General features: G+C 39.1%; 1 protein-coding gene across 1 annotated transcript in view; it reads left to right on the top strand.

Annotated features, from left to right (window-relative positions):
* The window catches only part of EYA4 (EYA transcriptional coactivator and phosphatase 4), a 38,973-nt gene extending 36,442 nt beyond the window's left edge, over window positions 1-2,531 (top strand). Inside the window, exons 14-15 of the mRNA XM_058800863.1 lie at window positions 153-253; window positions 1,880-2,531. Coding sequence (XP_058656846.1) covers window positions 153-253; window positions 1,880-1,960 — 182 coding nt within the window. The 3' untranslated portion in view covers window positions 1,961-2,531. The remainder of the gene's footprint in view (window positions 1-152; window positions 254-1,879) is intronic.
* The last annotated feature ends 10,781 nt before the right edge of the window (window positions 2,532-13,312 follow it).

Genomic DNA, 13,312 nt, shown 5'->3' with positions numbered 1-13,312 from the left:
ATTGTTTTTCAGGCAAAGAGAGCTGTTTTGAGCGTATAGTGTCCAGATTTGGCACTAACATAACTTATGTTGTGATTGGAGATGGCCGAGATGAGGAACATGCAGCTAATCAGGTAACTTCACTCTGAACTCTTATCTCATTTATCTTCCAGGAAAAGAAAGTTGCTTTGAACGAATAATGCAAAGGTTTGGCAGAAAAGTAGTGTATGTTGTAATTGGGGATGGTGTAGAAGAAGAACAGGCAGCAAAAAAGGTAACCTGTCTTCTGAAATGTTGGTGTGATACATAGCTACTAATGCAAGCCTTTCTGTTTGCATTTCTGTCAGTGTTGCACAAAATGACAAATAATTTCAGTCCACAGATGCAAACCAACAAGAGCATGATGAGATCAGCATTTAGAGTAAAATGAGCCATTTGGATTCTAGCATTTGCTTTGCTTCACTTTGGAAAGAAAAAAAAAAACCCAAAACAAATAAATTATTTTTTAAACAGATGGAAAAATAATGCAGAAAAAAATGTCTGACAAACTTCAAGCAAATTAAAAGACAAACAGAACAGATAGAAAGGGTTATGATATGATATGATGGTTGGGGGTGTGTTTTTCTTAAAATGCTGAAATTGGGAATGTTTCAAGAGAAGTGTTACAGAGAATGTGGAAAACATCTAAAGGACTGTGCAATTTTTTTTGCTAAGATAGATATAGTTTACTGGGGCAAATATGATAAAAATGTAATTTGCTTCAAGAAAGACATATCTGCTAAAGGAAAAATAACACAATGTAGAGATTGTGCACCAAATCTGTGTTTCCAAAAAAGAACTGTTTCCTAGTTTCCTCATGATGATTCAAGTCTAATTTCAGCAAAGAAGTTTTTAATGTTCAGAAACATCAAATTAGTAATTTGTGCTGTGCTTCCCAATATAACCCATGGAAGTGTGCAGAAATTGAATTTTTTCCTCACAATGTCTGTACAGGACCAGTTATGTAAATTTTGTTGTGCTAGATGTAGCAAAATTAAGCACTATCTTAGCATTGTAGTTGGAGTGGAAACAAAATGGAAACAATCAAAATGCTCATTCCAAATGGTTCCTTAATATAGGTACAGTACTGGTGATGGGTCCTTTATAATTTTTGCTAAACAGTGGTGGTTGGATTGTGGGCTTTCTGATTGGGCATGCTTTTTCCTTAACATTGGCTATATTGCATGGATAGATGTAGAATTCAGAGAGATGGATGAATATAGCACATTTCAAATAGATCTAAACACAACATGGAGGTATGTTGTTTTTCTCTGTTCTGATGAATTACTGAAAGAGAATACTGTGTATACCTGCATCTCTCACAGACAATGATGCTTTCTGCAATACAAATTATCTTTTCTTAAACTAGAAATGTGTTATTTTCTTATCCAAAGACATTTCTTTTTCTGCCTGGATGGAGAAAAAAATCTAATTCAGCTCTATTTTGAAATGTTGAGTGAGAAACATCTTTTCATGGAAGTGGTATAGTCCTTTAAATGATTAGTCAGTATTTTGCAGTCAAATAAGTGGAGGATCAAATGACTTCCCGTTGATGCTCCTTTGTACAGGCTTGCATGCTAACAACAAGCAAGTAGCTCTTACTAAGTAACAGGCATTTTCCAAAGAAACTATTAAGAAAGGCTATCATCTAATTATTTTAACTTCACTTGAGCTGCTAAGCTCAGATCTATTTTGGTCTGACTTTCGTCAGTACTTGAACAGCAAAACTCAATCCAGAAACACAGTGGTGTAAGATAGGAGCTGGTAATATCTAACTGTCCTTGTGTGTCATATCCTTGTGTGCCTCCCTGTGTCACAGTGTTCATCTTTCCTGACCTTTTCCCTCCTCTAACAAACGCAGCACAACATGCCTTTCTGGAGGATATCCAGTCATTCGGACCTCTTGGCTCTCCATCAAGCACTGGAACTAGAGTATTTGTAACTGTGTTCTAAAGCTGGTGATCCTTATATATATACATATATATATATACATACATATATATATATATATGTATTCATATTTCAAGTACACTGAATTTTTATGTGTGATTCAATGCCTCTGGCTTTACACATATGAATTGTCTTAAGAAGGGAAGAAATATTTGGAATTCAAAATTCCAAACTGAAGAATTCAGATTGCTGAATGGAGTTAAAGCATTAGTGCTACGTAAGAAAGCTCTATGGTCTTATATATGCAACGTTTTTAAATGAATTGAAACTGTGGAGGTTGCTGGTACACACCAAGTGAGCCCTGGCAGGAGTGAACAAAGGACTCGAACTGGCAAAGCACCAAAACGCATTTTCCAGCCAACAAGGTGGTGTTCAACAACATTCCTCAAAATGGGATATATTCTCAGCACTGAGGTTTGAACCAGACTTTAGCCTACCTAACCCAAAAAATCTGAATTGGAATGCACTCAGACTGTATAATGACAATCCTGTCTAGACGTGTAATTTGTGTAAATTATTGATGAAAATAATTTACTGTGACTTTATTAGCAGCTGATTTTGGAAGTGGATGCAATTTTTCTTTCTTTTTTTTTTTTGGGGTGGGGGTAGGGGAGGGAAAGGGTTATATAATATTGTCTCTTTTATAAGTTTGGCAAACAGAATGTGCATATGATGTGTTGTGCCTTAAAGAGAAGACTGTGTTTGTGTGTTATAATGTAATTTTGGTTAAAAACTCTGTAGATAAACAAAAAAACCTTTGTGATAATTTTTGACATGACCAAATTTGAAATTCAAAGAAATCAAAGAGCAGGGCTGCACCAAAGAATTTAAGTATTTGTTGCAGTAAGAAAAAATAATAAAGGAAAGTTTGTGTTTTTATTTGGATTCTGAATAATTCCACTGATTTTTTGAGAAAAGTTAATTTTTGAGAAAATATTGGGAGGTTGATACTGGGGACCGCTACTTGGAAAGGTAAAAGAAGAAATATTGTTTAACACCTTCAGCATCATTTCTTGATTCTCCAGCAAGAGAACTAAGAGCCATATTCATTAATTACCGAGTCCACTGAAAGCCATACAGTGAGTGCATCTGCTGTGTATAGCAGAGCAAAGTTCCACCCAGCAGACAAAATGTTTAGGTGGCATTACTGGAAGGTGAAAATGTGGAGTTAATCCCAGATGGGGAATAAAACACAAGTTCATTAGGAATTAAAAATTACTAAAGAAGCTATTATTTGTCAGATGTGGAAATGATGCTACATTTAGCATATTCAGGATCAACACAAGCTGCTGAAATTGCTGGCTTGATGGCATTGGCCACTTCAGGAGAATAATCCACTTTGGTAAAGAAAACAGCACTTTGGTAGCTTTTCCATTCTGTTCCACATTTTTGTGTATTTTGTTTTGAGTCAGCATGATTTTTCTCATACATTTTTGATTGCTCGACACAATTACACAGGGACAACCCTAAATGTTTTTGTATCAGAAATTTCAATAGCATGTCAGGCATCTGAGGAGAGGATAAGGAGGTGATTTTCATGAAGAAACCTTGAGAAATATATCACCTTAACTTCCATAACTTCTATTGAAAGTTATGGTCTGTACAGCAGCAATTACCTTGCAAGTTTTGAATGTGCTGCCATATGGAAAATGAGCAAGATCCATACTGCACATAGGGCCCTTAATGTTCCATGTGCAGCTTGAGCACTCTGCAATAGCAGCAAGTGGCTCATCTCCCATGGCAGAAGGTGGAAACTACTTTTTCAATTTTTAACGCTGTATGTGGAGACGCCTGAGGCTGAATGTGCACTGACTATGTGAAGAGTTATTTGCCAGAGAAGATGTTAAAGGCAAACTCCAGGATGCCTGCACGAGCACATTAGTCAGCACTGAGGTGAAAATCCTCCGTCTTTGTGCTCTGAAGCCATCACATGCCATAGCTACCAGGCAGTAACTTTGCTCATTTAAACTTTGTTGAGGTTTTTAACAAAGTTACTTGGTAGGTGAAAGCCCAGAGCTGCTACGAGTCCAAGGTGAAACTCCTCTATAAATTCATAAAAACAGATTTCATTGCTGTGTTGGAATTGGATATACAAGTCACCACACAACAAACTAACAATAATCTTTTATCACTGGGCTGTTTAAAGCCATCACATGAGACTCGCCACACATCACTGTAGACTAGGTAGATATTTGGGTGATAGATTTGTGTGTCCAAAACAAAAATAATTATGCATACCTTCTTTGTATTTTCAGTACCTGGAAATGCATGTCATAAAAATCTGTAGTACAGCTTTTTCAGTTTTTCAGGTGGGAAAAAAAGTGTTTCTACTGGAATGCAAAAGAATTTTAACCCATTCTCAAGTTCCAGCATTACATAAAAATCTCAATGTAAAAGATGTGATGAAACAAAAAATTTGTTTGGTTAACTAGCTTTTTTCTCTTCTTCTTTTTTTTTTTTTGACATGTCATATTGTTATTTAAATGCATGAAGTAATATTATTTCTCAAGTTATTTGTTCAGCTTTTCAATGTTCTTTTCCTAATCAAATGAAAGAACAAAAAGTAGCCCAGCAACAGCCGTTGGTTCTTATTAAAGGTTTGCAGTGCCTTCTTTGGAGTTGTGCTTAGCTTTCTGTGGCAGATATGGCTCAATTAATATATGGACTTCTAGAGAGGAGATGGAGGCAAAAGGAGGGAACTTTTACAGAGCATGACAAGGTTCTGTGTGCCACCATAGCAGGAGTTAATTGCTAAAACAAGTAATCCACACAAACATGTATCCAAAAAAAATTCAAGGATGTAGCTCAAAAGGCTTTGCAATACCAAAACCCTAAAACAAAATTTCAGAGAATGAATACCCTCTTGCTAAGCAAAATTTGCTATTTATCTTTAAATAAAATTGTGTAGCACATGCCTGTCTTGTAGAGAGAAATTAGTCTGATATATTTTCCTGCATGAACAATACAAAGGAGAAAATAACCAAGGCAGAAACAGTCTCGCCAGACTGTTCCAGATGGGCCTAAGAAGATTAAACTGAAGGTTGGTCACTTTGACATTGAGTGCATTTTAATTCAGAAGCATATTAATCAGAAACTACCTTCCCTTCAGCCTCTCCTCAACAACAAGATTGAGCATAAGGCCCCATTTGCAAGTATTTTGGGCAAATGAAACAGAATAAATGCCTCTAGCAATTCTCAATACAGAACCTGAATGTTCATTAGGCATTTGAGTGGTCAGCTTGCAAAATACAAATATTGTGTGATTACAGTCATGGGATAGTATCTTAGACATAACTCTGTGCAGTTCAGTAAAAGAGGGCAGAAAAACCTAAAAATTACACGTATTTTTAGATGCCTGTGGATATGGTGCACAAAGATATAGGTAGCAGCTAGCTCCCAGATCTGTTCCCATCCAAATCCAGTGTGAGCAGCAGTGTTTGCCTCTGAAGCAGATGCAGAGTGTGTTCCTGTGTAAGCATTGACAAGGGAGATGAGGCCAAATCAAAGTCCTCTATACAAGCACTCTTCATCTTGGGGCAGATGAAATCTTGCATCCCACCAGAACTGCACAGTTTGTGGAGAATATAGGCTTGACCCACGATAGGAAGACTAGGTTTTAGCAGTGAAGTTGTATCCAGATCCAGGGTTTCAGTTCAAAAGTCATCTCTGCTTTATAGGATTGACACCTGGCATATGCTGTAAATGAATATGGTATTTAGTATCTCTGAAGAGGAGCTGAAGCGACATTAGCCAAAATCCCAGCAATAGCAGCATTTTGGAGATTTGAAGCCAAGGGTCTCTGTCATGTATTAGCAGATTATAGTTTATTAGGGCCTACCTAATTTAAGAAAAAATGTAAATTAAAATTAAAAGCTTGTAAAATTATGTACATCTTTACTATTTCTCAATAAATACACATGGAAGTGTCATTTTCTGCACTATACGATGTTGTAAGTTGTTTGGTTTGTGGTTGAAAGATGCAGTGTCTCTTACAGGAGCCCAGTGTGAGCTGGGACTCTTGACATCCATGCTGCCCTTGTTTCTCATGCCTGGAGAAGCCCTGAGCCCATGTATGGGTCTGGTAGACACTGGCTCACCTGTGGGTTGTGCCTTGCTGCTCCACATGCAGCCTGAGAGACAATTAGCAGCTCTTGCAGTGTCCTTGAGACAAAACACAGGAAAAAACAATTTGATGATATAGACATGCAGTGTATGCATCTAAATCCCCATGTCATTCACTCACTAATGTTATGCTAATACCTTTATGGTCATGGGTTGTTCAGGAGACAGACTGGGCTACAGAGGAGCAAGTAGCCTGTCCAGTTGAAGATCGCCCTCGTGAAACTCTAAATGTTTTTGAGAGCAGTACTTTATTATTTTAGTGAGTTGCTGAATTTCATTTTGAGGCAGTCCCTCCACAGTCTGCTAGCAGAGGCCAAAGTGGGATCACAGAATTGCCAGCACACTTAGATGTGACATTGCAATCTTGGGAACCATGTGGCAAGTGGCAGAACCTTGGTAGCCACAGTGATTCAGCCACAAGAAGCAGCTTGTAAGTAGTGGACTTCTTTGGATGGGGTGAGATTAAAGCATGTCTCTTACAAACACAGCTGTTCTGTCTGTCCATCTGCTGCCTTTTCTGTTTTAAGAACAAAAAGAAAGATCTGTCAAAAATCAAGTGGACAAAATACAAAGAAATCTCATCTACTGAGCAGACAAACCCATAGTAAACAGTTTTACAGTGTCTCCCAAATGGGTTTGCATGTGACTCCAGAGAAGAACCATTCATTCAGTAACATTTGAGAAGAATGAGATAAAAGGTAGTCAGAAATTGGGTGATAGCGCAACATTACCTTCATTTCTCGTTGCTGACAAACTCAGTGCTCCAAATGGCTATCATTGTGCCCTGCACATGATGTTCACAGTGATGAACTAAAGCAAAAATATCATACTGAGAACATTTATGGGTGGACTCTTCCTCATTTGGGTGCAAAAATGATTCTTCATCATTATCCATTATCTATAAAACTCCTCCAGAAAAATGCACTTTAGGGTTGACTTGCTTGATTAATTTTCTCAAATAATCGATTCTGAAACATTTTGGACATGTTTATAAGTTGAACTTTTTTGATTTTCCAAAAGCCCAGGGAGTAGAAGTAATTCTGAGAAAATCAAAACATCACGAGTTTGTTTTTCCATGTTAGTTTCTCTACAAATTTCAAGATCTAATTTTCAAAGGACTGAATATCTAACTTGAAATAACTAATAAAAAATTGAAGAATTTGTTTTTCAGGTTGGGAAGTAATGATAGAAAAGAAGAAAACACCAGAAAGTTTCAGAAATCAATTTTTTAAGTGGACAAGCAAAGAAACTCCTTTGGTACACAAAAAAAGTGTTTCTCAAATTTTGTGGATAATTTAGAGATCACACGTCTATCTAAACATTTTAGAAATTTACATATTAGAAATTAGGCTATTAGAAATTCACATAATTCAGTGAACATGAAGCATGAGAGCAGAAGGGTATGAAGGACAGTATTGATAGGAATTATATGAAGGAGTCAGGCTAGAATGGAGCTTTATTAGATTCCATTTTTCTGCCTTTCTCAGTGTCTATGAGAAGTGCAGCAGAGAGGCAAATGGAAAGTGATTCATGTTTCCTACACTACTACACTACTGTGCTCTTCACCAGGAAGCACACACTTTTTCTACATAAAAAAACCAGAAACAACTGGAGCTGTTTGGAAAATATTAGAAATTGTTGACTCATTGAAACTAAAATGTGTTTTGGGAGTGCACACACCAATGTCAATGAATGGAACATTTCTAGTCCTATTTAGAGAAAGAGTGAATCAAGGGCCCACCACATCAGCCAGAAAAACAGTCTGAGCCATTGCAGGAGTCTGGTGCCTGTGACTCTCAGCTCCTATTGACATATCAAGCTCCTATTCTGTGCTTTCAAGTTATCTGGATGAGGGTCTTGGTTTTTAGCTTTTTTTGACTCAAAACGGTTCTAATTTGGTCCAATCGTGAAGAGTAATGTTTCTAAAATCGGGGGGGGGGGGTGGGGGAAGAGGAAAGATAAGAGAAAAAAAGAAAAAAATTAATAAGCATAAGGAGATCATGTGTAGTATTGTGAGCCTCCTGGATAATGGAGCAAACTCAATATCTTTCTCACGTGCAAAGTTTTTAGTTTGGTTTGGTTTTATGGTACAAGCCATGACTGGAACATGTGTTATACCTCTGCAGCTCATGCAAACCAGAAACCCTTAATGAGAGCTGTGCCTCATGATCACTCATGTTTAAAAGCAAAACAAAACAGGGAGGAAAAAAAATGAGAGAGGGAGAAAAATGGAGCCAAGTGTGGAGGGCTGTTCCAGTCAAATGGCATATACACACTGATTTATGAAATGCAGTCCAAGTCTCAATAATCACCACAGACCACTGATGCATGGCAGCTGATGGAGGGAGGGTAATTAGCAAAGCCCAACCTCTCCAGTTACTCACTGCGAGCTAAAATGAATTTATTGCAAGCTCTGGATAGTCTTGGTGAGGAGCACAGTAATTAATGTTCAACATGGAACTGCCTGGTGGCCAAAAGAGATGCACTGTAGCCACCTGACCCCCATAACCAGCTGAAAGAGGAAGCAGCCAGTTCTGCACAGGTCCCTTCTCAGGGAGACACTCACTCCACTCACCTGGCCCCTCACCTTGCCCACCACAACCTTGCCTGCCACCATCCCACTGGGGAGAGGCAATGGCCCCAGAGGCAGCCTCACATCTGGGTGTAGCCCCCAGGGAGCAAAGAGTTCAGCTCCCAGGGCTTTGCTGATTCTGAGTTGCTTCTATATCCTCCCTAAACCAAGATGGTTCTTAGTGGAGCAGGTATCCTAGCTGGGAGGCATCTATTCACAGAGGAAAAGAAACAGCTAATTTGGGGCCTCAAGAGGTCAAGAACTGCTCACCCCAAAAGGTATCCAAGCACTTGCCAGTGTTTTTGTTTTTCCTCTTACCTAAATGCTTACAAGTGAGTTTTCTTCTATGGTTCAACTGCAGTTCCTCAAAGGAAGTTTACTTATAATTGAAAGGCTGACTCAACCTTCACTCTAATAACCAGGAAAACACAACAGTAAAATGAAACAATAAATCATTGCTCTGACAGTAATGAGGCACTTGCTTAGACATTTATCTGTCCTTTTACAGGGCAGTAATTTTATGGTTGAAAAGCTTTGGGTTAAACTTTGTGTCTGCAAAGAAATTGCCAAGCCCTGGCCAAAATTGCCTCATTTAGCAGACAGTAACATTGTACATAATTAATGTATTCATTTTCATTCTTGAAAACTAGTAAATGCAACATATTTTAACTTCCTCCTGAAAGCTAAATTTATTATCTACAAAACACTGAGACTGTCCCAACTGTTTAAAGGAGATTATGTCCTGTCTTTCTCCTTTTTTCTAACGATTTTCCACTAATACCACCTGGGTGGCTCTTGTCTATAATAAACTTCAGTGCAAACAACAGATTTCTCCTGTCCTTTTTGTTGCTTCATAATGTTGTCATGATAAACATTTCTTTCCTTTACCTCCATCTAAAAAGTAGAGAGTCTGCCACTTGTTTGCTGAAAATTACTTTAAATTCATCAACTCTCCCAGACCTAATAAAGTGATGTGTTTACAATGCTAAAGGAAATCAGGTGTTTTAGTGTTAAAGGAAAAAAACCCATATTTATGTGGTGTTACAATAATACTGTTTGCCTGGCCTTTCTCAGCCTATTCATCACCCAGCAATCTCCTCACAAAACGCTGTGGAGTCTGTGTGCTTCAGTGCCATGCAAGAGTAAGTGCAAATTCACCATAAATCACATACTGCACAGCCTCCCCCTTGGCTGCTGGCAACTGCTGCAGTGGGGCACATGTAGGGAAAGAGTCATTCCCTGAGCATGTGGCAGTGGGGATGGAGCATAGGAAACCCAGTGGCAGGTGGGTAATCCTGCTGTATCCCCCTGCTGCTTCTCAGGTAAATCCCATTCATGCCACTTGTCCCACCACACCCCACCGGGAGCTGCGATGTTCTAGCACTGAGCAAGCCCAGCTGAGAGCTCTGGGGGAGACAGGAGCAGTTCCCAACTTGCCTATTGAGTGGCAAGATGCTGTTACTTTGTTCTAACATACAGGTAACTGGGGCACTAAGTGATTTTTGTTGACACATCATGGCAGGATATGAATCATACATCTGAAATGAATCTCAACTCTTTGTCCTTAGCTGTTGATAAATCCTGTATCTATTATTCTCTGGCCAGTGCCCTGTGAGACTTCATTAATCCTTGTTGAAATTTTCCATTCTGCTCCATGTGCAGAGATTGGTGTAAGTCTGTAATGAAAGGGTTTTCGATTTTAAGAGGAAATAACACTCCTTACATATAAGCAGAAGGAGATACTGAATTTTTAACTATTTCAAGCACTTCCATAGAGGAGGGTCGAGCATATAAATCTTTAAATGGTAGCTTTCTTTTGTCCCCACCCCTGTTGAACAACAATCAGACACTACTGTATGGTTTTATGCTGGAAAATATCTGGAGAACATGTGGTTCCTTACTTTCTTCAGCTGGCTATCTTCACTGATTTTCAATCTTCCCTGTAATTCCAGTGGTAGTAGTGAGTTTAAATATATTTTCTTGCACCTGTAGATATCAGAGCCAGCAGGTTCTTCATTCGAGTATGCGAATCTACAGACACTCAGCCCTCAAACTGACCACTGGGATTAGTCAAGGAATCTTGTCTCTGCTATGTAGACTCTGTGGTAGTGCTCTCTGCAGTGATCCAATAGCAGTGACCTCTGTGGTGATACAATAACACCACAGAACAAAACATCTGGCTATAGAAAGCAGCCACTGGGCTCTGGGACAACAGTTCCTTTTAAATGGTTTTAATAAGATGAGGTGCATAAAGAAGTGGATGACATTGTTTTGGCGTATTTCTGAATTAAAAGAGGGTGAACTTCTTTATCTCCGGTAACCATGGATTTCAATATTGGGATGCATTACAAGAAAAATATTGTCCTGATAAATCATCACATTATACTCCCAGCCTAGTAACTGGAAGTCTTTCTTGACTCTCACAGCAGTAAACTGACAATCTGTCTCCATGATGTTCTGTCATCCAGAGGGGTGGGTGGTGTGTTCAGAGTTTTTATCATTGTGGATTTCAGGATACATAATGAATAGAAGAAGCCAGAACTCTTGTCACAATGTTGGATTTATTAGAACAATAAAATACAAAACAAACGTTTTGATATTTGTTTTGTTGGGAAAATCAAACTGAATAACACAGTAGACTCTCTAATGTAATCCTGGCTTATATGTTTCTTTCCTGTTTCTCCGCCTTTGTACTTAATCCAGAGTTCCTCGGTGGTTTACAGCACGTAGATTACTCCCCAATGCAGAGCTTTTCTCATGGTCCAGCTCACAATTCCATGGCTGATCAGCTATTTCCCCTTTCACAGCAGCTTAGTGCTCTGTAACACTAATGCCTGGTTTGGAAAAGCCACATACCATCATTTGTGTTTGGCTTCTTTCTTCAGTGTAATAAGGCTGACCAAAGGAAAGACAACTGCCTTATTTTCTACAGATGTAAGCAGATGCCTGGAGCACAAATAGTGGTTCCAAAGCTGTGGGAAAGGTTACTCTCCACTTGCCTGCTTGCAATCATTTCTTCAGATAAACCTCTCTCCCCTGCAATTGTCCATATCAGATCTGATTAGACCAACCATCCAGGAGATCTAGACTGTCTACTCGTGTCAAACAGCATATCAAAAAAGGGTAATTGTACTTGGCAATGGCAGTGCATTTTTTCTGTCCCTTCTTCCTACTCCCACCTTTCACGTGATTAATTTTCTTGAATATTCTGTAGTGTATAGCTGTGCATTCAGCAAAGATGCCTAGGATAGAGGAAATAAACATTTAGATATTTCACCCTTTCTCAACATTTCCTGATGGAGTATCTCTGTTTATACAGCATTTTTAGAATTGATTTTCAGACTAGTTCCTAATGCACTTGCTAGTCTGCTTTGTAACTATTGTGCATTAAAAATTATCTTAATTATAATCAAATATTTGCATTATTTCAGGATTATTGTTTTAAAACCAATGTTAAACATTTCATTCTATTGATGAATGTGCTAGCTGCTTCCAGTCAACACAGAACATTGAGTCCAGGTATTTAGACAGATTTGCAGCTTTCTTATGATGGCCCTTGCAGTCTGAGATTGAGGGATGCTAAAGAATAATCTTTTCAAAAAGATTCAGCAAGTTTACTGGTCAAGGGATGTGCTGGTTTTGGTTGGGGCTGTGTTTTGGATTTGTGCTGAAGACAGGGTTGATAATACAGAGATGTTTTTGCTGTTGCTGAGCAGGGCTCACACAGAGCCAGGGCCTTTTCTTTCTCCTTTTGTACTGCCAAACTGGCAAGGGGGCTGGGGATATATGGGAAATTGGGAGTAGACACAGCCAGGACAGGGGACCCAAACTGACCACAGAGATATTCCAGACCATATCACATCATGCTCAGTATATAATGTTAGGAGAAGAAGGAGGAAGGGGGGACATTTGGGGTGATGGAGTTTGTCTTCCCAAGTAACCATTGCAGGCGATGGGGCCCTGCTCTCCTGGAGATGGCTGAGCACCTGTCTGCCCATGGGAGGCAGGGAATTGATGCTTTGTTTTGCTTTGCTTGTGTGAATGGCTTTTGCTTATCCTATTATCCAGTCTTTGTCTGATTCCATGAGTTCTCCAGCTTTAACCCTTCTGATTCTCTCCCCAGTCCAGCTGGAGGGGAGCGAGTGTGTGGCTGCATGGGGCTTGGCAAGCAAGTAAAGATCCATTTAGTCTCAGGATTAGTACACCTTTAGGACTACTCAGACATCACCGTAGAATGTGGCAGTAATGTTTTGGAGGCCATTTGGAAAGAAGATTGTGCTGCTTGACCCATTAACTGAGAGGTAGCAAGTGTCTGAGAGTTACTTGAGAAAACCTCCTGGAATTGCTATCTCTAAAGCTGCTGGTCATCCAATAAACTGAGATTACACATGTGTAACATTACCCAAGTGTCAACTCTACAGCATGCTGTCTGCAGTGAAAGTTTCTCAGAGTTGTGTAAGCAGTCTTGTGATTTGTTTGAGAGATGAGGAAGACGTGCACTGTAACATTTGGCCTCGGCTGCAAGACGATTACTTCAGGGATGGCAGACAATCCAGTAAGTGCATTTTTTGATACAGTATGCCTCTCAGCCAGGCAAATGCTTCCACTGTAAGCCAAATTTGTGTCTCAGACAAATTGTATAATTTATCA

This window comes from Ammospiza caudacuta, chromosome 3, assembly GCF_027887145.1.
Source record: "Ammospiza caudacuta isolate bAmmCau1 chromosome 3, bAmmCau1.pri, whole genome shotgun sequence".
NCBI classification, from domain to species: Eukaryota; Metazoa; Chordata; class Aves; order Passeriformes; family Passerellidae; genus Ammospiza; species Ammospiza caudacuta.
The sequence above is the reverse complement of the archived record's forward strand: the minus strand, read 5'-3'. Positions and strand labels throughout refer to the sequence as shown.